General features: G+C 47.3%; 1 protein-coding gene across 1 annotated transcript; it reads left to right on the top strand.

The window, feature by feature from the left end:
* The first annotated feature begins 836 nt into the window (after positions 1-836).
* Positions 837-19,383, top strand: LOC115317178 (oplophorus-luciferin 2-monooxygenase non-catalytic subunit-like). Its single transcript, XM_029976769.3, has 5 exons — positions 837-840; positions 2,791-3,172; positions 6,952-7,198; positions 8,572-8,758; positions 19,238-19,383. Exons 1-5 carry the CDS (start codon positions 837-839, stop codon positions 19,381-19,383), a joined length of 966 nt encoding a protein of 321 aa, XP_029832629.3.
* The last annotated feature ends 7,992 nt before the right edge of the window (positions 19,384-27,375 follow it).

Raw genomic sequence — 27,375 nt, 5'->3', positions numbered from 1 at the left:
CATCCTGTCTAGACTCTAAACATTAATGTAATTTTTTTTTATAACTTTAGGCAAGTTGTTTTATTCAGGCGTTCATTGCTAAGTTGGCTACAACCAAATTTTTTTCTTACGTCAAATCTTATGATTTCACGCCAATTAGAAATATAAGATTTGAATCACAATGGCTGCAATTCAGGGTCAAGCCGTCCGCTGATAACCGGAACAAAAAGTCCAGCTTTTTCTTTATTTTTATTTGGAAGTAGACCTGTATCGCGTAAGCAATTGAGTGGGAAAGCTTCCCCCCCCCCCCCCCCCCCAGTGCCATCTGGATTTTGAAAAAGTTCCTATCGGAGATGAAATTCTACTGCTATATCCTCTTAAGTTAAGGTGAATCGACAAATGGAATAGATAACAGACTCCCTTTGCGATCAACTTTATCGTGCTGTCTGCCTTGTGACCGCTTAGGTGGATCTGTTGAAATACATCGTTAAATCTCCACATGACTCTTTCAAACACATCTTGAAAGACAAATTGCTGTCGAATAGTTCAAGTGGTTCAACTCAGTAATCTGATTACGTGACGCAAAAAGAAAGAGAAAAAAAGCTCGCGTGTGCCAGTAAGCGCGCTGATTTCCGCCCCCTTAACGAACCCCTCTCAATATCGAGCTTGCCACGATTTTTATCTGATGATCGGTTTTCTAGAAAAGCGATATCTGGCAAGCGACACCTAATAAGTGCCAGCGGCGAAACCGAATGCAACGAATATTGCTTTTGCAGCCACCTGCTAACTGACGCGACCATCATCTAAATATCTTGGCGTTTGCACAGGCCAATTAAAGCATCGCACCAGATCGAGTTATGGGTAAGTGTATATCAAAATAGAAATTAGCTGACTGCTCGATTCCGGAAATCCAACATCTCTTAATAATTTGGTCGTGAAAATGACAGGCGGTCGCAACGAATGTTAATTTATTACTTGTGCATGGAAACTTTGTCTTCCGTTTTTACGGTATGTTCGCTGCTCTTGTTTTTGTGTATATCCGCCGTGTTGATTTGCGCGTGATTAGAAACGCCATCATGAATTATGGAAGACGAAAAATTTAAAAATTCAAAACCGCCAATATTTTTTTTATTACAATTTTTATAGTCTCTACATTTCGTTTTACCTTAAGTTCAGACGCAACCGACGCTAAGTGCTTACAGGTTCAGACGCAACCGACGCTAAGTCGCTGGGCCTTTATTGTACAAAATTGGTTCGGAAATAATCGAACTTTACGTACAGAAACATGACGAACACCATGTTTGTGCGCTTTGCTTCTGTGTGATTGGTGCCATCGGCTCGTGTAGCCGGCTGTGCCCGAACTTGAGTTCAGACGAAGTATAAGGTATTACAAAACAAAGAACGTGGCCTTATATGTGTTCGCGCCTCGTGCTTGGTGATCTTTTTATTTGCGTTCTCGTCAGTTTTTTTCTTCTGCAATTTCATTGGATGCGAAACGATGATTAGACTTTCCAAACTCATCAAGCCTGTGTTTTTTTTAAGGATGGGCAACTGCGTAATGGCGGAGTGCAAGTTCGTCTGCGTCTTTTGGCAGGGGTTGTGGTGACGTTAGAACGCCAAGCTCTGATTGGCTCTGACTAAAGGATAGTTGGTAAACCTCAAAGCAAGCATGCCTTAAAGTCTACCCACTATCCTTCTATCAGAGCCAATCAGACCTCGGCGTTCTGACTTCACCACAACCCCTACAAAAAAAGCAGACGAACTGGCGCTCCGCGTTGATACGTTAAACCACCGATTAATCGATTAATGCTTTAATCGCCATGAATATTTTTAACCGATCGATCGGTAAAACTTTGACGAACTAAAAGGAAGAAAAAATTAAACTCCTTCACAACGCCAAACGGGGACGAGAGCACTGTATGAAGGGCAAACTTTAGGACCTGAGGTAAGCTGTAGAGGAACGATTCGCAACTCCAGGGAAGCGCAGAAAGGTTATGCGTATCCGTGCCATTTCAACGCCGCACAAGTTTTCATCCAGCGCAGCAGAGACTATTGTAAACAGTCAAAGCAGGTCGTTGTTGGCGTAGGACAGTGGTTCTCAACCATTCATGTTTCGCGGACCCCTCGTGGATTGGCAAAGACATCGGAGGACCCCGTTCGTGGTGAGGGAAAAGGAGGAGTATAGGTTAATGATGATAATTATCTAATAAATGTATATAACTAAGGGCTAGTGTGAAGTAGATTTCTCTTATTGACATACAGACAAAAAAAAAAAACTCACCCGAAAATTAAAAGACAACTTTTATTGCCCGGCTTTACTGTTGAGGCAGGGCTTCGCGGATCCCTAGAATGCCTCCGTGGACCTCAAAGGGACCGCGGCAGACCCCCATTTGAGAACCAGTGGCGTAGGATATCAACGACCCCTTTTGCCTCATGCAGCTGAAGTGTGAGTGTCTCTGTGGGGTGTTACTGTTTTTGAACTGCCCTCAACTAAACATCGAGGTTCATTCATAATTAAATAGGTATATTGAACCGATGACACATTCAACAAAACACACAAACAATGAAAAATTAATGTAATTTTTGAGTCTCAAAATTGTATGAATGTAAATGAACGAGGCCGATTAATCGAATGATTATACGATTACAGGATGGCGATTAATCGGGATAACTTCTTAATCGACGCCCAGCCCTAGTGCTTTTGCTTAGCCGCAAGCGACTATTGTCTTGTGTATCCATGCTCGGCTTGAATATTTGACCGCTCGAGAAATCATAAACTATAATAATGTTGAGAACAATGTTTTCCTGCAGGCTGTTTACTCGTGGCCGCCGTTCTTTGCTGTTTCGGAATTCTGACCGTCGCACAGGCGCGGTCGTGTCCGGAAGCTGCAGATTTTCTTCCCTGCACCTGTGACATGGGAGGCATCGGCTGTGGGAAGGCTAACTCGACCGCAGTGTTGACAAAAGCCTTCCAAACCGATGGACCCAAAGAACACAGAGATCTCTGGATTCAAAGGAGCACTGTGGAGTCATTTCCGCCCGGCGTTCTTGGAGACTTTGTTTTCAGAAATGTATACATCGAAGTGAACGCCAACCTGACATCCTTCAACCTCTCATCCCTCAACAAGTCGCGGACCTTCATCATGAAACTGAGTCTGTTTGGAAACGCGCTTACGACGTTCGCATATAGCGGGTAAGTCACTTCTTCATTCGTCCTCACAAGGGGAAGGCTGAAGGTATTTTTCTGAATCTGCAATCTCCAGAACTTCTCGACATGAAGTTAGAAGATTGCGAGCTAAGCTTCGCGTTCCATCTAACATTCTGGAAAAAAGAAAGAAATATTTCTGAGAAAACGGCATATAACACCAAAAGAGGGTGTAAAGGACTGTTGCAGCTCATACTGTCAGTGATACTACACACATTTAAGAAAAATGGTTACCATTAGGTCGCTAATAATTTTGATGTCTCAGCCATGTTTAAATATTTATGAGCGGCAGGAAGTTTGTTAGAAAGTTATTCTAACGGTATAAGAAAGCTTCAAAAATGGGTAAACTTTGAAACAAAATTTTAAATTAGCAATGTTCGTGAGCGTAAGAGTATACATGCCGTCTCACATGTTGCGTTTGTTAGTGAAACATTTAGGCTGATAATCAGCTTTATTGACTTCACTCAAGGGTTATGAAAATGCACTACCATAATATGCCGTTTCATACAAGTAAACGTGGTAGCATGGAACATAGATAATCATAGTGGACTTTTCTGGCTGAACTTGCCCACGTTACCAATAAAGAAAAAAAAATGTTTACCAATCATATAGCTTTAGCATTATTTTACTAGGTAATAAAGGTACTTCACGAATTAGACTTTTTTCTGTTCACATTCCCAGCTCTCCCAACCTCGAAACCCGTCGTATTATCTTCATGTGCGTTTAGGCGAAACACTCAAGAGGAGTTGCAGTGCCCAAATATATAGTCTTTTTTTGCTTCCCTGTAAATTTACTGTTCAATTTATCAACAAAAACACTGGCTGATAGACCTATAACCAACACTAAAACATCAATATAACAATATCCTTTTTTAATAAACGGGTACACCTTGGCAATTTATTTTAATGGCACTAAAAGTTCTAGACTTGTTAGTATAGGCTAAACAAAGCAATTATACATGATTCTCTATAAAAGTAATGCGATATTTGTAGCAGGTACCGCTAAAGCGATACTGAACCGAAATTTTGAGCTCACAAAAGAAGGCAAGACGGATAGGCGGGAAACATCACTCATACAGCAATATCTCTAAAGGATCGCCGTATTTTTTTTTTTTTTTTTTTTGGAAAAGAAGCGCTCGATTGAACACTGCCGACGAGCACGACGAGACAAGTGAAGTCACGACTGTCATTCCCTCTCCTCCTTGCTACGTCCCGTCGAGCTGGTCAACCGAAACGAGGGGGTGGTTCCCGTTTTGACCCATTCCCAATACAGCCTTCCCGTTTGTACCTTCCCGTTTCGACCAGGCTCAAAACGACCTTCTCGTTTCATCCTTTCTCATTTCGCCCTAACACGAAACAACCTTCCCGCTTCGGTCATAGTTCGTTATCAGTTGGGTCGGTTCGTCTGTATCGTTCGTTAACAGTAGAATAGGTTCAAGTGTCCAGTGTTTGTTCTCCTTGCTCACCTCACTTCTCCCTCTCCTCGGAGACGAGGCACCGTAAAATAAACGCTGTGTCAGGGAGGACTCACCCGAACGTTTACAGCTTCATCAACGTGATCAAACGGGATGAGGCCTTGACAAGGATATTTCTGCAGTAGCTTGCAAATGGTGGTGCCGTGCGGGCCAGGTAACAGCCGCGAACTATCACAATTGGAGTGTCGCCTTTCTGATGGCGTGATCTTCCTGCTCGATTTCCTCAACCAAGGCGATAGCATTTTGGGGTTTATGCTTTTTTCCTGTGTACGCGACGGCTCTGTGTTTGAATTCATAAGAAAATGAGGTCGCAGTCATATGCCCGTCAACCTGTCTGATTTATCACTCTTCAAAATATACCGTTCACTATAAGGAAGTTTTAGAATAACGAACGCAAGCGCAATTGGGTGACCTAAAAATAGCGTCGCGATATAAATCCTTAGGCAACGCTAATTTTTGTTTACTCAAAGTGCTTGCCTCTATTATCTAAGACTTCATTATTGTACAGAACGCGACACTGTTAGCGCGAACAAGCAATTGTTGGTTTTCACTGTTTGTCTAAAAAAAATCAAAAGACGGCCATCAATAATATTAGTGTCTCTGGGCCACTAGCCTAAGCGGTAGAATTTGGTATCTTCTAATACCTTCTAATACCATTTCGAAGTAAAATTTAAAAAAAATAGCCAACATCGTATTCGTGGTAACGTTGCCGCGCAGTGTACATAGTCCGTTTCGTAGTTACACATTTTGGGGACCATCTTGGAACAAACATTTCAGGTGGTTCAAGTAGAAATATATTTCGCTGAAGCTTGTCTGGAAGTGTTGTATATTTTCAGAGTACGTTGACAAGCAAGAATATTTAACAACATAACTGAATAGCTCGCCTGCACCTTTGCATTAATTGGATTAACATGATTTCGGGACATATTCTTAAGCAGAAAAACTGCGCAAACCAGGGTTAGAACGATGGACGCTTTTCGCGAAGAGGTTGAGATGTGCGGGGCTTTATACCAACGGGTTCAAATGGGACGAGTTCAAACGTAAAAGATGTTTAGGCTACAAGTTGAAATATGAAGGGTGTTTCGGGAACGGGTTAAAACGAGACAGGTTCAAACGGGAAGGTCGTTTCGGGAATGGGTCAAAACAGGACGTGTTCAAACGGGAATGGGTTGTTTCGGGCTACACCCAAGCGAGGTGGAGAGAAGTGAGGCAGCTTTTCCTAATTCTCACATGTTCCAGGAAGACTATGACCTCATAGGCCTTGCTTGACCGCGCCCTTCTTTTCTAAAAGTACGGCCATCCGTTTGAGATATCGATGCATGGGTGGTTTCGGAGTTCGTAGCGTACCGTACAACGCTTTTGCGGCTTTATTTTGCGAAATTCAAATGTCGGTTCAATATCCCTTTAAAGTCATGCTGAATGCAGTGAGCTTCAAGGTAGTTTCACATTGCGCTTTGTAATAAAAAAAAAGCACGTCGCACGGGCAATGTCGTTATTGTCGTTTAATAATTACAGTGCCTGGGCCCCTTCTCCGACTAATGTATTCGGGCACTGTAATGCCTACGCACTAAAGTATCTCCAAAAACAAAATGCACAACAAGAACCGCCGTTGAATGACTGGATGGATGGGTGGATAGATGCATACGGCTGAAGCATTTTAATCGGGCGGCACATTGCGCCACCTAGCAATTGTGTACTTGAAGGAGTTGACACGACCCTGGAGAGTGGTGGTCAGTAGAAGCGCCGTCGAAAGAGACGAACTTGACGGAGCGTCGCTATAACAGCCACGTCTAAGCTTTTGACTGCAGGTATTTCTGTTGACTGAGCTCCAGTTCCGGTCGTGTGTTTTTATATACTCTATTGAACATTCTCTTTGTCTGGGTTTGCTGATTTCTGTGATCAGGGAGGGAGACGGGAGAGGGGGGCGGAGGGCGGTCGCCTCGTCAGGTGTGCTTATGTCTTTTCTTACACCCACCCAGACAACAGTAGTATACCACGGGTTGTCTGAATTAAGATGAGTTTGAGCTACGGGGCTACACTCGGGCGGACGCTTGGCGTCGCTACCTGCGCTGCTGTCCTACATCCAGGGTCGTGGCAAATCACAGCATTAAATTGTTACCCACTATTTAAAGACGTGTTTTAGGAACCGTATAAAAAGAAGGATTCTAATGATGGTGACGATTATGCTAATAATGATGATGACGACGAATTTCATGTGGTACAGGCACTGTAACTTTTTTTAATAATAACAAAAGTATTTCGATCTTTTTTTATTTATGCGTGATATCTTTAGGATTGGGGGCTTCCCGAAGCTGATCATGCTCAACTTGGGCAAGAATCGGCTGGAGAGAATTCCGGACAACGCTTTCCAGCACCCAAAGCTGACGAAACTCGTGCTGTCGGACAATCCGATCCAGGCAGTCGGCGCTTACGCGTTCTTCGCCTTACCGAAGCTGGAAATGCTGCACCTGACTGGAACCCGAATTACCAGACTCGGAAACTACGCTCTAAGCCTCAGGTCGCGCGTCCCCAAGCTCAAGGTTTGTGCCCTTTTCTGAGCAACCTTTTTGTAATTTCTGCTGATGCCCGATGCCAGCGCCTCTTCGCTGTCCAGGTGAAACCGACGGACTCGCAATAAGCGGTTGAAGATAGCTGCAATCACTGACGGGAGAAGGACAGTGGGACGCCTTTTTGTGATACCCGACATCCCGCAAGCGCTTGCTGCCTTCCGGTGTGCTTTAACCGCGCGTGCATGCCCTAGTCTCAGGAGGCTAGGGCATGCACGCCCTAGCCTCCTGAGACTAGGGCATGCACCTAGTCTGAGGAGGCTAGGTGCATGCCCTAGTCTCGGGCTTGTCCGCAGATTGCAGGGACCGTGCGAATACACACTATACGCCATTTCACTTTTAAGCCCGACCGCAACGACGGTCCAAATGGAGTCGATCAAGCGGATTTAAAGGGGGATCGCCACGGTGTTCGGCGTCTTTGTGGGTACGCTATATGTCACCGGCAAAGGCAATCGCGCACAGGTGAACGCGACACGCTGGATCGCAGCACGTTCACTGTCCGTGAATGGCATAGCGCAGAGAAATCACACACGAACGAAAGTGACTAACGCAGTGACTATGCGCTTCTCGCTCTGCTTTTGATTGTCTCCACCAGATCCCAGCGTCGGCTGTGGTCCAACTTAAAGTCACTAAATCCAAGCTCCCCGTATGGTCGCCCTGTTGATCCGTGAAATGAGCGATTTCTTCTTGACCCTTCCGTTCTTGGTGAGCCGGTCAAAATTCCCTGGTGACAGGTCGTTTTATGGAGACGTTTCTTCCCTGCCGAGATTTTGCTATCCACGGATTGGCGAAACAAGCCTACATCTTTGTACCACCACCACATGCCGTGTCGGTGCTTGGACGCACAGAAAAATAAGTTTGCTGTTTTGAAATCCACAAGAAGAACAATATAATTGTAAGAGATCCATGGAGATTGGTATCATTGATAAGTTGATTGCATACATCGTGCCAAAGACGCTTATATTGGCGAGGAACGCTTCCAGTACGATGATGCTCCATGGTGATCTTGGCACGACTGGTTTAGAACGACCCTCTGGAAGATTCGAAGATTTGAATGGACCGAGATGGCGATTTCCATGGCAACGTAGACGGATTAGCCTATCGCCTTGCGGGGTTTTGGTCGTCTGTATATTAGTATCTGTTTGAATCCGGCAAGCGGGTAGGGAAGGCAATAGCGCTGCTTGCCTAAGATTCAGTGACTTTAGTCCAACTTAAAGTGAAGCTCTGTAGAGATTTATTGAAATCCGTTTTATCCGAATAAAGCGCACCTCACATTCGCTCCAAAAACGGTGGAAGATAAAGTTCTCCAACGTTCGCTCTAACCTCGTTTTGCTCCTCGTCTGCAGGTCCTTCTGAGCGAAGGCAACCTGGCCAGCCTCAGCCCCCTGGCATTCTCGGACACCCGCGCTCAAATGCTCTGCCTGGAGCTAAACAACTTGACGGAATTCCCTAGAGATGTTTTCTTCCCAATCCTAGAGCAACTGGGGCAACGCAGACAAGTCACCTGGGAGGTTTCCACGCTGCGTGTCACGGGTGAGTTTAGCCACGATGCCATATGGAACGTGTCTCTGACTGGCGTGAATCCTCGTTTCCCGCCCGATGACGTCGTCAAAGTGTCACGTTGCCGCCTGCCGCGACCCTGGCGGTTGCGCCAGCGGCGGACGTGCTAGGATGCGGCAGACGCGTGTTCTAGCGTATAAACCGCTCTGCATCTTGACGGTACTCTGAAGCTGTGACAACCAGGAGAGTTGTGACGCCGCGGCGGCAGCAACACTCGCCTCGATAGCTCTTATACTTTTGCCGTAAATTTGAGGACCGAACACCAAGATAGCAACATCCGACAGCCTGATACGACAGCTTTCATGACGTCACTCGGTACCACTTCGGGATCAGTTACGCTGCATGGGCAGTATACAACGCTAAACGCACCAATCAGAAAAAAAAAAGAACGCGCGTTGTAGGTATTATAGCTTAGCGTTCCGTGAGGACCGTTCCAGAAACTGGCTTCCGGCCGGTGCCATTTTCAGCGTTCGTACGTATGGCACGGGGTTTGCTCACTTCTTCAAGCGACGACCATGAGCGTGCTGGGCGGGGAATTTTTTTTTTCAGATTGAAATGGTTTATAGGGTGTATTCAATGGCGGACCATAGCTGTGTGGTATGACTGCTGAGAGTGTGTTGATGGCGAGCTTCCACGACTCTTTTGCAACATGCATTCCACACCGTCAAGATTCCCGGCATAGCAGCCTATTAGAGTGATCTCGTTCTGAGCATGCGCTTTAAACAACGCCCTCAAATATGGCCCATACCCCGAGGAGATATGAGAGCTTGGGAGAACGCAAGAGCTCTGTGCTCTGACGTCCTCGCGCGATCTCGTTTCCTCGACTCCATCAGTTTCTGCCCGTAGAGGAACGCGAACGCGTGGCCTGGTTCCTTTGCACGAATTGTAGCGCAAATGAGACGCTAAGTGAAATCACCGCTGCGTACTTGTAGTTTTGACAGCTTTATGCTCTAAATACGAAACAGAGTACAGAGAGCATTCACTGGACGCCATATTTGAGGGCCCCATTAGAGCGCATAATCAGAACTATACTCTGTTTCATACTTAATATAGAACGCTATCAAAAGTACTGGACTGAGCGTGTGGCTTCATATATATGGTTTCGTTTGCGCGAGAACGCGTGCAAATGATCAACGAGATCAAGCGCCGTCCTCGCGCCAGCAGCTTTGGTAGCACACTAAGTATGAAACATAGTATAGCTCACAATAATAGGCTGCTGAGACTGGCAATCTTAATGGTGTTGAAAGCATGTTGCAAAAATACTCTGGAAGCTCGCCGTCAGCACGCGCTCAACAGTCGCGCACGCGCATATGGTCGCCAGTGAACACTGCCATAGCCTCTTCCTCACTGACAAAGCCTGGCAGGTCGCCAGGAGAAGGGGCCGCCGAAAGTGAAAAGGTAGAACGGAAGACAACGAATGAGAGGAGAGGCATGTAACGGGCGCCCCGCTGCGGCGAGGCGCCGAAACACACCTGCTCGGAGCGATGGTATGTCCACTCGTGCTCCTTGCGTTCCTGGCGCTACCGCTTCTCTTCTCGTTGGGTTTGAAAACCATATTTCGGGTACTCACCGCTGCAAAAGCTGTGCGTTGACTACAGGCCCCCCGAGAAATGATCTATGCCACCAGATCCTCGCGCTCGAAATCTGAGACCGGGCACTCTATGGCTCCGTCATCGAACTGCCAGGCTTTGTGAGTATAGAGGAGGCTATGATACTGCCTATACTCTGTTTCATACTTAGCGTGCAACGCTGTCAAAGCTACTGGCGCGAGCGCGTGGCTTCATGTATGGTTTTGTTTGCGCGAGAACACGTGCAAATGATCAACGAGATCAGGCCCCACGCTTGCGCCAGTAGCTTTGACAGCGTTGCACCCTAAGTATAAAACAGAGTATAGGTACTTTTTTTTTTCTTTAAGGACGCCGCCATCTTTAGAAGTGCGGTGCCTACGACAGCGTCTAGCGGCTTAAAACCTTAAATACCTGCTGGTTCTGGCAGCACAGCTATATGGGTAAGCAACAGTGTGAGTGTGGATGGAACTCGCTCGTTCGGTTTACTTGATCGTTCGGCGCGATGTGCGATTTTTCCAATTTGTGTCGTAATATAAGTAATTTTGAAAGAGTTGCAGAGGTGCTTCTGATGCGTGTGTACTTTTGAAAAGTGATAAGACTCTAATTGCCTCACGGGGACGTTGAGGAGGTGATCAACGTCTTTGGCGGGGAGGAAATAAGCGGGATGCGACCGTTGGAAGGAGCGAAAAGTGACTCCGATCGAGATAAGCGAGGGGGCAGAAAAACTACAAGAACTAGAAAAACACCCCAAGGCACACCTCAAGGAAAGACAGATAACAAGGCCAGCAAGCCAAGTAAGAAGGAGACAACGAAACAAGCGAATACGACCGGGAATGACGGTGGAGGGATGGTAAAGTGCGAGGGATGCGACCGATGGGTAGATCTAGAGGCGACGCCATTTGAAGCACTCGAGGAGGCAGAGGCAAGCCGCTACAGATGCGCGCTGTGCATCAAAATTGAGGTACTACAGGAGATTTTAAAGAATGCCCTGATGAAGGCAAAGGAAGAATGGAGAGAACGAGAGGAGTGTCTCAAGACGCTTTTTGAAGAGGAGAAAACTTTGAGGACAGCAGAACAAGCGAAAAGGGAGAAGCTAGAAAAACAAGTTGCAGAGCTCATCAATACACTAGAGACAATCCAAGGTGAGACGAGGAAGGAAAGGAGGCCCCCGAGCCCGCACATGACGCAAGAAGGGGAAGGGAGGATACAGGAGACAGGCCAAGTCAGGCAAGAGGGTATGATGGCACCTCCGAGAGGTCGAAGAAACTCCCAGGTGGGAAATGAGACCCAGGAGGTGATAGACGGGGACAGCGAAGTGTTAGACCAGAATGGGGAGAAAGCAAGTAGGGTAGAAAACGAAGAAAAGACAAAAGCTGAGGAAGTGACTAGCACAGACAGAGAAAAGACGGACAACACAGGGGCAAGGACAAGAATAGCCTTCCTGCTAGGCGATGCCAATGCGGAGAAACTAAAGCCCGTACTGGAGGAGGAGGTGAAGTATGCTAGAATGAAGACGTGGTTCAAGTCAAGGGCAACTTTGGGACAAACTCTGGAGCAAGCAAGAGATCTGAAAGAACTGGATGAAAGAAAAAGAGCCCTCGTAGTCATACACGCAGGCATGGAGGATGTCATGAGTGGACAGGAGGTCACCAGCACGATCGAAACGACAAGGATCCAACTGAAAGAACTGCTGGAGAAGTCACAATGGCACTGCTATGCAATATGTGCGGTACCTATGATACAAACAAGAGGGCAAGAGACCTTACAGAGAGCAACGGAACTTAACGACAGCCTGAGGAGACTATGCAGAGAGATGGGCCCACGAGTGGATTTCGTCCCAGTGACGGGAATGTGGAATAGACCAGGGTGGCTGCAAGGGACACAGTATTCGAAGGAGGCGGCAGAACATGTGATGACGAGAATGAGTGCAAGGTTTCGGGCTTTTTTAGAGACCCCAAAGGGGCCCAAAACACCGAGGAGAAAAGAAGGCAAACGAGATCAACCGGAAGGGCTGCTGAGAGCCTTGATGGAACAGCTGAAAAGCGGGTAGTTGAAGGACGCGACGAGCCTGGGGCAGAGGGGCCAGGACAGGCAGCGGAGCAAGGGAGACTAAGGAGAGTGAGTTTGAACTCGTTTGGTAAAGGCACCAGAAAAAAGAGACATAGAAGAGGACGTAAACGCAGGGAGAAAATCAATCTTGCTTTTTTGAGCATACAGGGGGGTCGAACAGAAGGGAAATGGGAAGAGATATACAACCACATGCGGCAAGAGCGGATAGCCCTGTTTGGGGTGGTGGAAACTCACCTCAGGGGGGAAGAGGTACCACCTCATGACCAAGACTTTGTGTGGGAGGGCTGCAACCGAACAACGGGGGACAGAAGAGGAGGGGGCATTGGGTGCCTCTGGATCAAAACGCAACAATGGACTAGAAGGACCCCTGAATGTAAAGAGCACATGTGGATGCTGGGAAAGCTGATGGGTAGACCGGTGGCCATAGCAGTGGTGTATTTTTGGTCAGGGAGCCAAGAAGAAATGAACCAGAAAATTTATGAATGCCTAATGCAAGACATACAAGAGCTGCAGGGGCAGCACGAGGTGATTGTGTTGGGGGACTTTAACGGACATCTGGAGGAGCTAGATGGAAAGATGGACGCCAATGGCAGGAGACTGATGAACCTAGCTAGACGAAACAACCTGGTGGTAAGCAACCTGGAGGAGAAATGTGAGGGAACCGTCACATGGACAGCAAGGGATCAATGCTCAAGCATAGACTATGGTCTACTCTCACCTGGAATATATGACAGGCTGACGAGCATGAAAATAGATGAGGATGGCTTGGGCAACCTGGGGAGCGACCACAACCGCCTCAGGTTGATCTTTGAGACACATGTGGACAGAACAGAAAAGGGGAAACAGGAACATAGAACAGGACACCCAACAGAGAGGGAGATAGAGAAGATAGCAACAGCACTGGAGAGCTTGAACTTACCTCTCAAGGGATATGAAGACATGGAAAACGCAATGAAAAAGGCCCTGAAGGAACAGATCCGGTCACGACCCCGACGGAAGCGAAGACCGAAAGCTTGGTGGAACCAAGAGGTGGACATGGCGGTGAAGAGAAGAAGAGAGACGAGCCGATACCACCGCGGAATCGTAAAGAGGGGCAGGCGAGAGGAAGTCAACAGAGCCTGGGATCTCTTCAGAAGCTGCAAGCAGAAGGCAGCGGCATGTATCCAGGCCAGTATACAACGGTGTGATCGACGATTTATGGAGGAACTTCGAAGAGCGGGAAAGAGTGCACCACAGCGCTTCTGGAGGAGACTACGGTGGGAGGCCAGGTCAACGAACCACACCCAGATATTGAAACAGCCGGAAACCGGAGCAGAGATGTTGGGTATACAATGCATCCCCCTCATAGAAGAATGGTATGGGAACATGATCGGGGCAGAAGAACCAATGTCTGTGGAGGGAGATCAGGAAATCCCTGATGTGGACAATAAGGACCAGGGGCCGCCGGCAGAGCTTAGAGTAAGACCCACAGATGGGGAGCTATCAAGAGCGGCACGGAGGGTCGACGCAAAGACTGCAATGGGAAGAGACGAAATCCCCATGTCACTTATTCAGGGTCTGGGACCTAGAATGCGAGCCTTGGTGGCAGAAAACCTCACAGAGATCCTCGCGGATGCCCAAGTACCGGAGACATGGAAAGAAACAAGAATGAAGCTCTTGTACAAGGGAAAAGGCGAAAAGGCTGATCTCGGTAACTACCGGCCGATTAGCATCACATCAGTGTTTTACAGAATGTGCCCGCAGATTATCAGAACGAAACTGCAGAAATGGGCCGAGGAAACGGAAGTGCTGGGAGAGCTGCAAAACGGTTTTCGAACAGGAAGATGCATCGAAGACAACCTATTTGTGGTAACACAATGCATCGAAGTGGCAGTCCAGGAGGGCAGACCACTTTACGCAGCTTTCCTGGACATTTCCAAGGCATACGACACGGTGGACCGGAACATACTCTGGAGTCGACTTCGAGGGCTAGGAATAAACGAGGCAGATGTGAATCTGCTGCAGGCACTGTATGCTGGGGTCTCAGTGCGGATTGAGTGGGAGGGCCACATGACCAGGCGTCTACCAGTACCCAGGGGCCTGAGGCAAGGATGTCCACTATCCCCCTTGCTATTTATGTTGTATGTGGCACCGTTGGAGAAAGCGCTGGAGCAGTCGGGTGTGGGCTTCGACCTATCATACAGAGTGGAGGGAGCCTGGAAGCGGCAGAGAATACCGGCCCTCATTTACGCCGATGATGTGGTGCTCCTTGCCGGCTCGCCTGAGGACCTCCAGGTGCTTCTGGACATATGCGGGGAGCTCGCCACGCATTTTAGACTCCGTTTCAACCAGAGGAAGAGTGCGGTCCTAGCCTGGGGAGACCGAGATGGACCGAATCGGGAACCAGAGGAACAACGGTGGCACCTGCAGGGAGGGAGGTTGACAAGACAAAACACAGTCAAATACTTGGGAGTGACCCTGACTGCGGAGCCCGACTACCTGAAGGTCCATGAACGGGAGAAGAGATTGGGAGCGATAAGGGGGAAAGGAGTCCTGGCGAAGAAGAGCACCTGGACGTTCAACAGGTTCGAGGTGGTGAGGGGTATATGGAAGATGGCCATCGTTCCGGGACTCACGTACGCAAATGGCCTACTCGTCCTCTCATTGCAAACAAGGGCCTTCCTGGAGAGAAGACAGAGGGATGCGGGAAGAATGGCCTTGGCAGTTTCAAGACCAGCACCCAACGAGGGTGTCCAGGGGGACTTGGGCTGGTCGTCCTTCGAGGCCAGAGAAGCCAGCGCCAAGGCACTGTACGAGAGGAGAGTGCACAGACTCCCGGATGGGAATTGGGCCCACCGCACCCTGCGCTACATGATATACCAGGGAAGAGGCACCAAATGGATGCACCGCCTCCGAAGGCTGCAGGACCGCTATGGTTTCGAACCGATCTGTCTGGAGTCAGCGGGCGAGAGCCGGGAGGGCCCAGCGGCAATCAGAAAGGGCATCCGAGCAGTGGAGACGGAGAGATGGAGAGCGGGAGCGGCGGCGAAGCCGTCCCTCGCGATGTACTACGCGGAGAAGGAGGCCATAGGGAAAGAGCCCTGGTATGACAACTCGACAGGCAGTGGACTCCTCGCAGAGGCCCGCATGGGCACATTACGGACCCGGGTGTGGAGGGCCAGGTTCACGGAGGGACAGGAAAGGACGTGCACACTCTGCGGGCAGACCGACGAGACGATGGAGCACCTAGTGCTGCAGTGCCGGCACATTGTACCGGTCCCAAGTACAGAGGTGCTACCTAGCACTCGGTTTCCGAATCGGTGCAGAACAAGGAGAGGAAGAACAAAAGAACGTTCGATCGGCGGTAGACGTGACGAAGAGGCGGCTGGAGGTCTGGTGGAGGGAGACGCATCGGCGGAGGGAATGCAACCGATCTGCGGAACATCAAGCGGAAGCGGAAGTCGCGGGAGGCGCGACAGGCTAGATCCAGTATCCGTTGCTGTTGATCACCCGATACAAAGGGAAGAGCCGCAGACTCCAATCTAATCCAATCCTCGGCTAGGCTTGGCTATGATGGGCTACAATAACTTGACTGGAACTTTTCTAGTTAAGTCCAGCTGGCTAATGACCACGGTGGAAGAAACATTTGGTGATGACTGTCTGTCCGATGTGGCCACCACATTATGTTCGGCGTACCGACCGCTTCACTTGCACGGGGATAGATGGTGCTCAAGTATCGGGTCCCTCCCAAACCGACCGCTCCGGTTGTCTCCCAGCAGTGGTCCCGCATTCCCTCGCCCCTCGCTCACCGATTCTTGTTGTACTCACGGTGGAAGAAACACATTTAGGTGATGGCTCTCTGCGCGACGCGGCAACCGCATTATTTTCGGCGCACCGAGCGCGCTTCACTCGCACGGGGATAGATGGCGCCCAAGTATGGGATCCCTCCCTCCCAAACCGACCGCTCTGGTAGTTTGTCCCAGCGGTGGTCCCGCATTCCCTCGCTCACCGATTCTTGCTGTACCTCACCGCCGCCACGCCGCCACCAAGTCACCAGAGCCCGTAAATTTGTGTTCTCTTCCCTCTTCTTCTTCGGGTTTAAAGCTCACCTTCGTGCACGATGGTTGCACCTGTGATTGACACAGCACCAAAGCAAAACACAAGGCCTGCCACTGGCCGCACACCACCACCACACCACCACCACACCACCACACCGCGAAAAAGGCGAGCATGCTACGCCGCCGAGGAGGGACCTCTAACCTCAGCGCCTTCCGCGGCGGCGCGGAATTAACTACTCCTGGTTCGAGGCTAGCTCCGAACACGACCTGGTCGCTCGCTCCCCGCTGGGAAGAGCGCCCAGAGTCAACACGAAAATGTGTTTCTTCCACCGTGCTAATGACAGACCATCGCCTCGCCTCCTCGAAAGAACGAGGACGAAAACGGTGGGGTGTTTTGATAGAGTTTCCACAACGAAGGTATCTATGAGCACTTTAATGTAGTCTATGGAGGTAAGCTCTCGACATTTTATAGGTGCATCTTAAGTGGTGGCACATAGCCGTATCCATACCCTTCACATGCCATGGAGCAATACGCACCTTCTACTGATGACCTAAATAAAAAAAAAAGTCAAATTAGTCGTTAGTTGTTTATACAGAGGAAGTTAGTCTCCCACAACGTGGCGACCATTGTTACTCAGTGTAGATAAACAATTTAGCCAATGCAGTACGACTGCTAGTCTGGGGTCTTTAACGAGCACCACTCAGTAGTGATACACGACCGCACGCCGGTACGATGCTTATCCAGATCGAAACGGGCAGGGGTGATAACCTGATAACCTAATCGGAGCACCTGCACCGGGTAAGAATCGGTCCCCTTACCGTTGACGAGGTAGTCGTGAACATGCAATGAGCCTGATACAGAGACCTCGCGATTTACGCTCGCAATCGACTGACTTCATAAAAAAGGATCCTTGGAGAAAATGTGAAAATGAGATTGCAACCACACTCGCGCTGCTTCTTCTCGTGCTTGCCGCACACTTTCCGCGCGATTGTTCTTATGCTTATCAAGATTATTTGTGCACCCGACGACGACGCAGGGATATCCAGACAGCCGTCAATCGATTTTCGGAATTTTCAACACGTTAAAAGGATACACTCGGAACTTACTCATGCACGACGTCCGTTTCTAAGCGTTTCCGCCCACACCCTTGGCGGTTGCGTACCCTGTGTCAGCGGACAATCCAAACATTCACCAGGGCGCGGGTACGTCAGTTGCGCGCTTGTATGAGGTTATGCGAAAAAGGAATACTGGTGGTTTTTAGCGGAAGCTGTATTGTAGTATTCGGTGCACGTGCTCAGAACTAGCTCCAATTTATTGTCTGCAATGAAGAACGACCCTGCATTAAATTCTGCGTTCTTAATGGATAATAATAAAAAAAACTAGTTCCAAGCATTGCCAGTGACTCACTCAAACATGAAATAATGTGGATACCACCTAATCCCTCTCGGACGCTACTACATGTACACTTTTTCACGATGCATTGGTAGCGCAATTGATGCGTTTTTATTTCGTGATTTTAGCCAATGATAACGGCGATCGCTATTATGATCTAATAAACACGCGGTCTCAGTGGAAACAAACAAAAAAAAGGTTTCACACTTTTTGCCACTTTGGATGACAGAAAGTAGAGGTACAGCCATTTTCTTTCTTGGTGCGACAGCGCTCATAACCTGCCAACATTCTGATTATGTTGTAATCACACATGGGCGTATATGTTTCAGGTATACGCTGGTTTCTATCAAGATGCCGTCTACTATTATTTAGGGCGACCACACCCTTACATATCAATCCAATTGGGAGAACAGCTCCGATTTACAAATTGCACATTTCGAAAAGCTGCATATTGTTATCAATACCCTTCGAATTATATATGCGGTAATTCGAAACTAAAATGTCAGGCACTTCGTAAAATGCCAGGCACTTTGAAACGTAATGCCATTCAACGCTGGACCTCGCGCTTGCGTTCAAGCGGACGCGTGCCTATATATGATTGTGTATCGATGTCAGTGAGCTGCACAAGCAACGAGTTCTGGGTGCAAACTATACACGTTTGCAGGTACGGCCTCGAGGCGCCGCCATCTTGCAGGGGTTGGGGTGCGCTTGGGCGCGGCCATAATCCGATTACGGCGCCTTAACCAGGCGTCGAGATCGGATTTTGACGCGCCCAAGCGCACCCCAACTGAGCAAGATGGCAACGTCCTGAGGTCTCACTTGTATATATGCCAACGTGAGGCTCTGACGTCACGCTGTTGCGGCGGCGCTGCTGTCGTCACGGCGCATGCGCAGATGCTTCAATTCAAACAAATTTGGTTTCTGCGCAGTGGCTATTCGGAGAGCAAGTCGTCTGATTTTTGCGCAGGGTGTTGCGGTAACGTCAGAACGGCGCCGAGTTCCGATTGGCTGTGATCGGAAGGATAGTAGCTAGAACCCAATGCTAGAGGCCTTGAGGTCTACCCACTATTTTTTTGGATCAGCCAATAAGAGCTCGCCGTTCTGACATCATCGCCACCCCTACGCAAGAAGCAGAAGAACTTGCGCTCCCCATAGACTAGCACGCTGTTTATAAATAAGTAAGCGTATGCCCATACGCACTGCGCGTGCGCAGAAAACCATTAGCCAACAAGAGGGCGAAAATATAAATAAAAAAAGGGAGTCAGGAAGAACAAAGCGTGAACACAACAAGCCAAGACTTGGATTTCTTTAAAAGGTCTGTGAAGTAAGCCGTTTAAGAAATTTGCATATTTTCTTCTGACACGGTGCATCTCTTTCTACGCAGGTAATCCCTTCTCATGCACGGGCTGTTCCTTCAAGTGGCTGGTGGATCTCAAGAACCAACTGCTCTCACGCCAGCTCTTGTCCGGTTTTTTTTGTGCGGACGGAACGTCGTTAGCAAGGCTTTCCTATGCCAAAATTGGTTGCTAGCCGCAAATTGTTGGATAGATCTAGGTCTTCGAAGATAAATTAATAATAAACAAGCTGAAAATTAATTTCAACGTAGTCTGTTTCTATTTTATAACTTTATTTAGTTATTTATTCACTTACCCAAAGTGCCTGAGCGCCTAACAGTAAGAGATACATACATCAAGATTCATTTATTGATTTATATTGCTTTTTTGTATCCCAGAGGTTAGTTTTATTTCAAATGATTGCTTGAAGGGATAGAAGAAGGCAAATATTCTTCATGTAGAGGAGCAGACTAATCTTCGGGTATGCTTTAACACTCCAGAAACAAGACCCAAGAAAAACAACAACCATCTAATCGAATCAAAGGAACTTTTTTTATTTTATTTTATGTCGTGGTGCCATTTGTGTCTTCTGAATAGGGTGTCTCCATGCCCGTTCCGCTGGCATCAAGTTACCCTTCTCCTGAAAGGTATACTTACTTATTCAATACAACGCTGCCTCGGATGTCCTTCTTTTCCAACTTGTTCAACGAAAACACACGGATTAGTGTTGAAGTAATCTATATCCTGGAAAATCGAAACGACACTAGCGGCGCCGCACGATGCATCTTGGGAATTCTTGGCCACTAAGTTACGGTTTCGATTTGTTAACCTTACTTCGCGACATGCCAGAGTTTGTACGCGTGTAAACACGAGACTATAATAGCACATGAAAGATTAAGTCCCCTGGGCCGATCATCTTGTTCCATCGTCTCCTCCATGTCCTAGGCACCTTAAATGATCCATGAGCCGGGAGCTTCATGCTGCTCTGGAGTGGTCACCTGAAAGATGTGGGGCGCGGCCGGACGTTATCTGACTCCTCGCTAGGTCTAAGCAGTATTTAAACAACTGGAGAAATAATGGACATATGACGACTTAGTAAACACTTTTAAAAGAGAGTCAGGGAAGTTCAAAATGAAACGAATAAGGAGAAGAAAAAACACACACCAAAAAGCTGGATGGGCAAAGAAAAGGGGGTACACACCCGCTGATGTGTCTTCGAAATGGACTACATCCCAGGAAAGAAAAAGAGAGGAATCTGCTTTATTTCAGGCCAAGATTGGTAGAGCTGGAGTGCAGCAGATGACGGAGGTCAATCAAAATAATAGGAATGCAGCAAAAGGTTCTCACAGCACATCAATGCACAGGGGAGAAAAACAGAAGGGTTCCATTGCTCATCGACCACACACGAGGGGATAAGTGTAGAGGGCGAGGAGAGAAGTGAATTAATTAGACGAACCGTCAGGGGAAATATTCGCTGAACTTAAACCGAACGAAATTAGATAGAATAAAAACAGCAAGACAGCACAATACGAGAACACTAACGAGGCAGCTGAGACGACAACGGTAGGAATGGGACACAGCAGAAAGTAAAGCACCTGCTGGAACGGCGACAGACCCAGATGGCAGGAATGAGACTAGTCAAGACGCTAAGAACAAAAAGCAAATCAAAGTTAAGAGAGGCAACTGATAAAATAATGACAGGGGAGAGGTACCCAACGATTGAAAACTAAGCAGAATGAGATGATTATATGAAGGCCAGAAAAATAAGGATTACGTAACATCATACCGCCGAATAACACTTTGGTCCTGTACATACAAGCGATGCAGGAGAAGAAGAATGGTAGAGTGGGCAGAAAACATTTTAGGTGAGCTACAGGAGGGATTCTGAAGAAATAGAAGATTAGATGATAACTTATTGGTCATCAATCAATGTATAGAAGTTGCACGGATGAGTAAAAATACCGTTATGGAGAGCATTTTTAGACATTAAAGTGGCGTACGACAATGTGAGCCAGGAAAAACTCTGGGTACAGCTGATATAGTATGGTTTAGATGCGCATTCAATTAGGCTTTTATAACAGGTATACACAAATAATAAGGTTGTTATAACATCAGAAGCAGAAATAGCAGAGTCGGCAGAAATAAAAAGAGGACTCGGGCGGGGTTGTCCCCTGTCACCTCTACGTTTTAGGATGTACCTGAGAAGAATGGGAAAAGGAGTCATTCACTGGCGGCCATAGTTGAGGCAGTTCCTGCTCATGCGCGATATTACGATTAGCTTTCACAACGCTTCTGCAACGGACATTGCACACATATAAAATTGTAGTTCTTCTCAGAAGATAAGTGGGAGCTCGTTCTGAGCCTGCGTTCATCGCGGCAAACTCGCTTTTCTGCCGACAACTTTATGAAGGTGTAATAAAGGGGTAATAAAACGATATCAGGTTGGGTGTTCATGACTTTGCCAAGTCGTACGTACTGGTGCTAGCTTGTCCCAAGGATATGGACATTTTCTGCTTCCTGTTGTTCTCGGTCGCTTGAGTTGCGTGTCTGGTATGCGGGACGGAAAAATAATAAAACATTTCAACCTCGAATATGCGAGAAAGTACAGGTGAGGCAAAACAAAAATTTCTGACAATCACGCGTTTTTCGTAAGCACCTTCCAGCGGCGTGGAGAGATCAAAACAATGTTTTACCGCATACCAGAAGTGACGACATTCAAGATGGCTGCGCCCTTGTGGAAAAGGTGTTTAGAACCTTTTTTTGAGGGCGCCGCCATCTTGAATTGTCGTCACTTCCAGTACGGGCGAAAACATTGGTTTGCCGTTGCCAAGTCAGTAGAATACATTTAGGATATAAGCGTAACCGTCACACAGTATCGTTTTGCCTCCCCCTTATTTTTTTACTAGTTACAGGTTGAAACGTTTTAGTATTGTTTCGTCGCCCATACCGGATACGCCTATTAGGTGGCTGGGGACGATAGTACACAGAAAAAGTCTATACTCATACGGATCGCCACTGATTCAGAAGCTTCTTTGTGGGGGTGAAATTGCGAGGATAACAGAGGATTATAGACTTGAGCGTGTTGGTAATCTACATTGAATTAAAACGAAAGAAACACACAAGAGGACGAAACAGACGACACAGCTTTCGACTTGCAACTACAGATTTACTGGGGCGGCTCGCCGCTCAGAGCTCGACTTGGGGAGGCGATGGGGAAAGGGGGGAGGGGGATGAGGGGAGGTCTAAGAAACACAGGGAGACCGTTGCGGGGGCGAACACAGCGGGCGGTCGGGAGTCTGGTTCACGGCGTGGTCTGGTCCGTGTCGCCTCTCTCGTAGATGACACCTCGCGTGGCTTCGTGCCGTCGGGGGCGCGGCGGAGAGCGGGGGGAGGGGGGGGGGGTGTCATCGGAATTCCCCGGGGAAGGCTCAAGACGGACCGGAGCACCAGAGGGTCAGGCGAAAACAGAAGGCGAGAAGAAGTAAGAACAGAGGGCGGCTTTCCGGGGTTGTTTTTGTTTGCCACTGTTTTCCCAAACCTTTAAGTTCTAGTGCCGCGTATGCTGGGGGGCTCCCCTCCCTCGCAGGAAGCTAATCTCTCTCTCCGAGAGGGAAAGGGAAGGGCTGGAAAGGTTTGTTGTCGCCGACTTGATACTTACGGATTCTATTATTTCTCTTCCGAATCGAGATCGGTGTCCACCTATGATTTTTGTTTGGGTGAAATGGGGTGTGCAGGAGGAACATTTTTTTGCGTGGACAACAACCGGATGCACGGAATCTTCGGGCGGGCTCGTGATCTCCCTCGCGTGTTCACGGAGACGGTCGTTGATACATCGGCCCGTTTGACCGATGTACTCCGCTCCGCACGAAAGAGGGATCGTGTACACTTTCTCTCGCGCGCAGGAGCGGAAGCACTGGGCGTGTTTTTTAGTGCAGGAGGGCGGAGTTTCGGGATTGTTGACGCGCTTGCACATTCCACCCAATTTGAATTTGCACGTGAAAAGGACCCTGGTGTCGAATTTGCGTGCAAGCGCACTCAAACGATGGGATGTGTTGTGCACGTAGGGAATGCAAGCAGGGCGGGAGGAGAAGGATCTGGGTGGGGAATTGCGGGGGCTTGCTTTCTCCAAGCTTGATGACGTAATTGTGGGATAGAAATCCCCCCCCCCCCCCCTTAGGACAGTCGACCGCGGCTCATGGAGTGTACACGAGAACTACGTCTCGGCGAACACTCGGGTAGTGGCTCGTGTCCAACCACTGCGGAGATGAGAGTAGCTGAACCCTAACAATGCCTGGAGCTCAGCACGAGTTCTCTATTTTGCCAACTTCAGCGCGTGGGTATGCGTGGGTATCATTAACGTTGGCGGCATATGAAAAGCACCAGACCACGTTGCCGCTTGTTCTGTCTCCGAGTTGAGGGGATGAACGATGGTAATATTTTTATAATTTCTTTGGCGACTGTCATTGCCTAGAAAAAAACTAAAGCAAGTTTATTCAGTTATAAGCGCTGAGAAGTGATTCTGAGCAGTATTTAGGGAAAGTGGAAAAATCGTTTCATGGCTCGTTTAATACTTTCTACAGATGTTTGATATCTACGAACCAAAACAGTAAACAGCCGTAGCGTCTTACCTGACTTATGGGAACTGCTCTTGCGACTAGGTCAGTTGATTGTTTTGAGGTGCAAAAGGAAACTTACGTCACACGATGGCCATGCAGCCGATTACCATAGTTGCCATCATGCTCGAGCCAGTAGCTTCGGTTTCGCCGGAGACCCCCGTAACAAAACATTGATACCAAATACATACAAAACTACACACGACATTGAGAAGAAAAAAAATACTTCTCGTTATTCAGAGACATTTCCTTCACAAAAAATAGTCGTAACCCCAAAATCAAAAAAATCTACCCGAGTTACCCTTTAACGCAAGGCAGGTGCGTTAAAAGGTAACTCCGGTAGATTTTCTAGGTATGTTGCGATCAGCCAGGTAAGAGCGCTTGGAGCGGAAGCTCTCGCTACAAAACCCAGGGATCCTGGGTTCAATCTCCACCCCTGCCCACTTCGACCTGAGTTGAAATCGCACCGGCATGGGGTGGTATATCAGTACAACAGTGATACAGAAAAATAAACACGAAAAAACGCATGACAACGCAGCACAAAAAGTAATAATTAAATAGTTCAAAGATGATTATAAAGCAAAAAATACTGCACACACGGAAAATATATACAGGAAAAGTATAGTTGAGTGCACACGAAAAAAGTAACATGTTTATTACAAACAAGGTTTCAATGGTTATTATTATGCATTTACTGTAAAGTCACATTTAAAGAAAAAAATGATCCGACATCTAGTACTGATGAAATAGGAAAATAGGTGTTTTGGCTTTCAATATAGCTAAGTAATTTAGGAAATGCACTTGACAACATTTGCTCACCCTACGTTGTTTTGTCATTTTCGAGCTTCCAGTAGTACTCCGTGCTTCGAGATAATTAAGTTGTCACTCTTGATGTTAAGAACGCAAATTAAAAAAACTGTGAACTTTTTGTACGTATCATTTATATGTCACGCACAGTCAATTGTTATGCACAAAATTCACAGGTATCATACCCAAGCCCTTAAAAAGAGGTTCGCTAGGATGGTCATATGATACATTACAGATGGTTCTTAGAATTTTTTTCTGCATGACAAAAATTTATTTAAATTGGTATTTGTGGTATGCCCTCAGACTACATGGCAATAATTTATGATAACGAAATAATAAATTAGTAATTAGTAATTTCAAATTTTGTGGTAAGATATGACGCGGTGTCGGTATATAGCACTAACAACGCGTGACAGTTTTACCAAAATATAATTTACATGTTCATCCCATCTCATTCAATTTGGGAAAATGACACCAAGTGTCTTAAAACAGGAAAAAAATGTATTTCTTAATTTAAGACAATAGGACTAATTGTGTTATATTTATTGTTTTAGGGCGAAATAAAATTGCTTTTGTTTAGTTATCATTAATTTACGAAGCATTATAGAACAACTCCATGTAACAACGTCTTTAAGAGTTTTATTTGCACTAATTACTTGTTCAAGACAGCAGCTGCCTGAAAACAATAAATTCCTATCATCAGCATAAATTCTATATTTATATTTTTGTTCAGAATTCCGATATTGTTGACATTTAAGTTAAACAGAAATGGTTCCAATATATTTCCCAGTTAAACTCCAAATAAGATCGGTTTCACATCAGAGCAGTAGCTGTTTATAAGAACGAATGGGTACGATGAGCAAGATATGACGCGATTAATGCTGAGGTATGTTCACGAAAAATATACATTTTTAGCTTTCTTATAAATAGACTGTGGTTTACGTGATAAAATTCTTTGCTGACGTCAATAAAAATTCCAAGTGACATTTTCTATCCTCGAAACTTCGCAAAATTTATTATTTTTGTTTTAAAAATGCAAGCTCTGTAGATCGGCATTTACGAGAACCGAACTGTGATAGAACTATATCCTATGTTTTATGACAATTTTACCAGACGCGAACGCAGAATTTATTCAATGCCTTTCGAGAATAGCGATGAAATTGAAATGGGCCTGTAGTTACCCATATCCGTTCTTATCACTCTTTCTATACAAAACGCTGACCCTCACGGCATGCACAGATAAAAAAAAAAGGTATACGTCAAGCGGGGAGGTATGAAATATATTACATATCTTATCGGACCTATTTGCATGTCATCAGAGTCACAGCTTGAACTGTTTTTTTTTTTTTTTTGCGATAAAAATGTTTGCGTCCTTTCCGTATGTAAAGTAGATTGAAGAGAGACCGAGATTGCATTTCGATGTTCAATAAACCCACATGCGTTTTTACCTGGAATATGGCTAAATTTTATAAATGAATAAAGGGCAAACGCCAACCAATCCCTAAAAATCGTAGGGTCCCAACGTTTCGGTGCCGGCTCGGCACCTTCTTCAGGGGGGCTATTTAAAGGAGAAGCAGCTTCTTTCTTTTCTTTTGCGGTGAATGTAGCGCAGTATCTTCGTTTTTTACGGTGGTTAGTTTTCAAACCAGGTGCGGTACCTTCGTTTTCTTCGAAGTTGGTTATTTACAAACGAGGATCAGCATCTTCGTTTTCCTCTATGGTAGGGGCCTGTTTCTTTGGTGTTTTCTCTAAGTGTCGTAGTCCACTGACGTATGCTGAGGGCAAGGTGCCGGAGGATCGATTAATATTTTCTGGTGTGGTCTGTATGCGCCATGACTCAATAAAGAGTCGTTGCCGCCAGTTGGTTTCTACATCCAGGATTCGGGTATTTTCAAAGTCGATGCGGTGGTCATTGTCCTCGCAGTGTTCCGCAACAGCGCTACGCTCTCGATCAAATTTCCGTACGTCATTCTTATGTTGGCGGACTCTTTCCTTGAGGTTTTTTGTTTCGCCGACGTATGAAGCGGAACACTCAGCACAGGGAATCTGGTACACAATGCCTTGTTTTTTTAGAGCGCAGCTCTTAGGGGCCCGTTTCCGGCTTGAGCGGCGTCGCCGTCGCCGTCGCCGTCGGCGTCGCCGTCGGCGTAACCGCGCGATGCATCATGGGAAATGTCCCATAATGCACCGCGCGAGCCCCCCACCGGGGTCACGTGACCTCGTGGGGGGCACGTGACCCCCCGAGGTCACGTGACCCCCCAAAGTCACGTGACTCCCCTGAGGTCACGTGACCCCCTCCTCGAGGTCACGTGACCCCCCGAGGTCACGTGACCCCCGCCGATGTCGCGTGACCCCCGATGACGTCATAGTCACTGATGACGTCACCGGCATCCACATCGTCATCGTCATCACCGATGACGTCATCATCACTGATGACGTCACCGGCATCCACATCGTCATCGTCATCATCACTGATGACGACACCGGCATCCACATCGTCATCGTCATCATCACTGATGACGTCATCGGCATCCACATCGGCATCGTGATCATCACTGATGACGTCACCGGCATCCACATCGTCATCGTCATCATCACTGATGACGTCACCGGCACCGGCATCCGCATCGTCATCGTCATGATCACTGATGACGTTACCGACATTCACATCGTCATCATCACTGATGACGTCACCGGCATCCACATCGTCATCGTCATCATCACTGATGACGTCACCGGCACCGGCATCCGCATCGTCATCGTCATCA

Source organism: Ixodes scapularis, unplaced genomic scaffold, assembly GCF_016920785.2.
Source record: "Ixodes scapularis isolate PalLabHiFi unplaced genomic scaffold, ASM1692078v2 PGA_scaffold8__174_contigs__length_109621045, whole genome shotgun sequence".
NCBI classification, from domain to species: Eukaryota; Metazoa; Arthropoda; class Arachnida; order Ixodida; family Ixodidae; genus Ixodes; species Ixodes scapularis.
The sequence above is the reverse complement of the archived record's forward strand: the minus strand, read 5'-3'. Positions and strand labels throughout refer to the sequence as shown.

Excerpts from the sequence above, each read along its gene's own strand:
- LOC115317178 (XM_029976769.3), top strand. Across the intron at positions 3,173-6,951 it reads ACGACGTTCGCATATAGCGG|GATTGGGGGCTTCCCGAAGC; the intron begins GTAAGTCACTTC and ends TGATATCTTTAG. Across the intron at positions 7,199-8,571 it reads CGCGCGTCCCCAAGCTCAAG|GTCCTTCTGAGCGAAGGCAA; the intron begins GTTTGTGCCCTT and ends CCTCGTCTGCAG.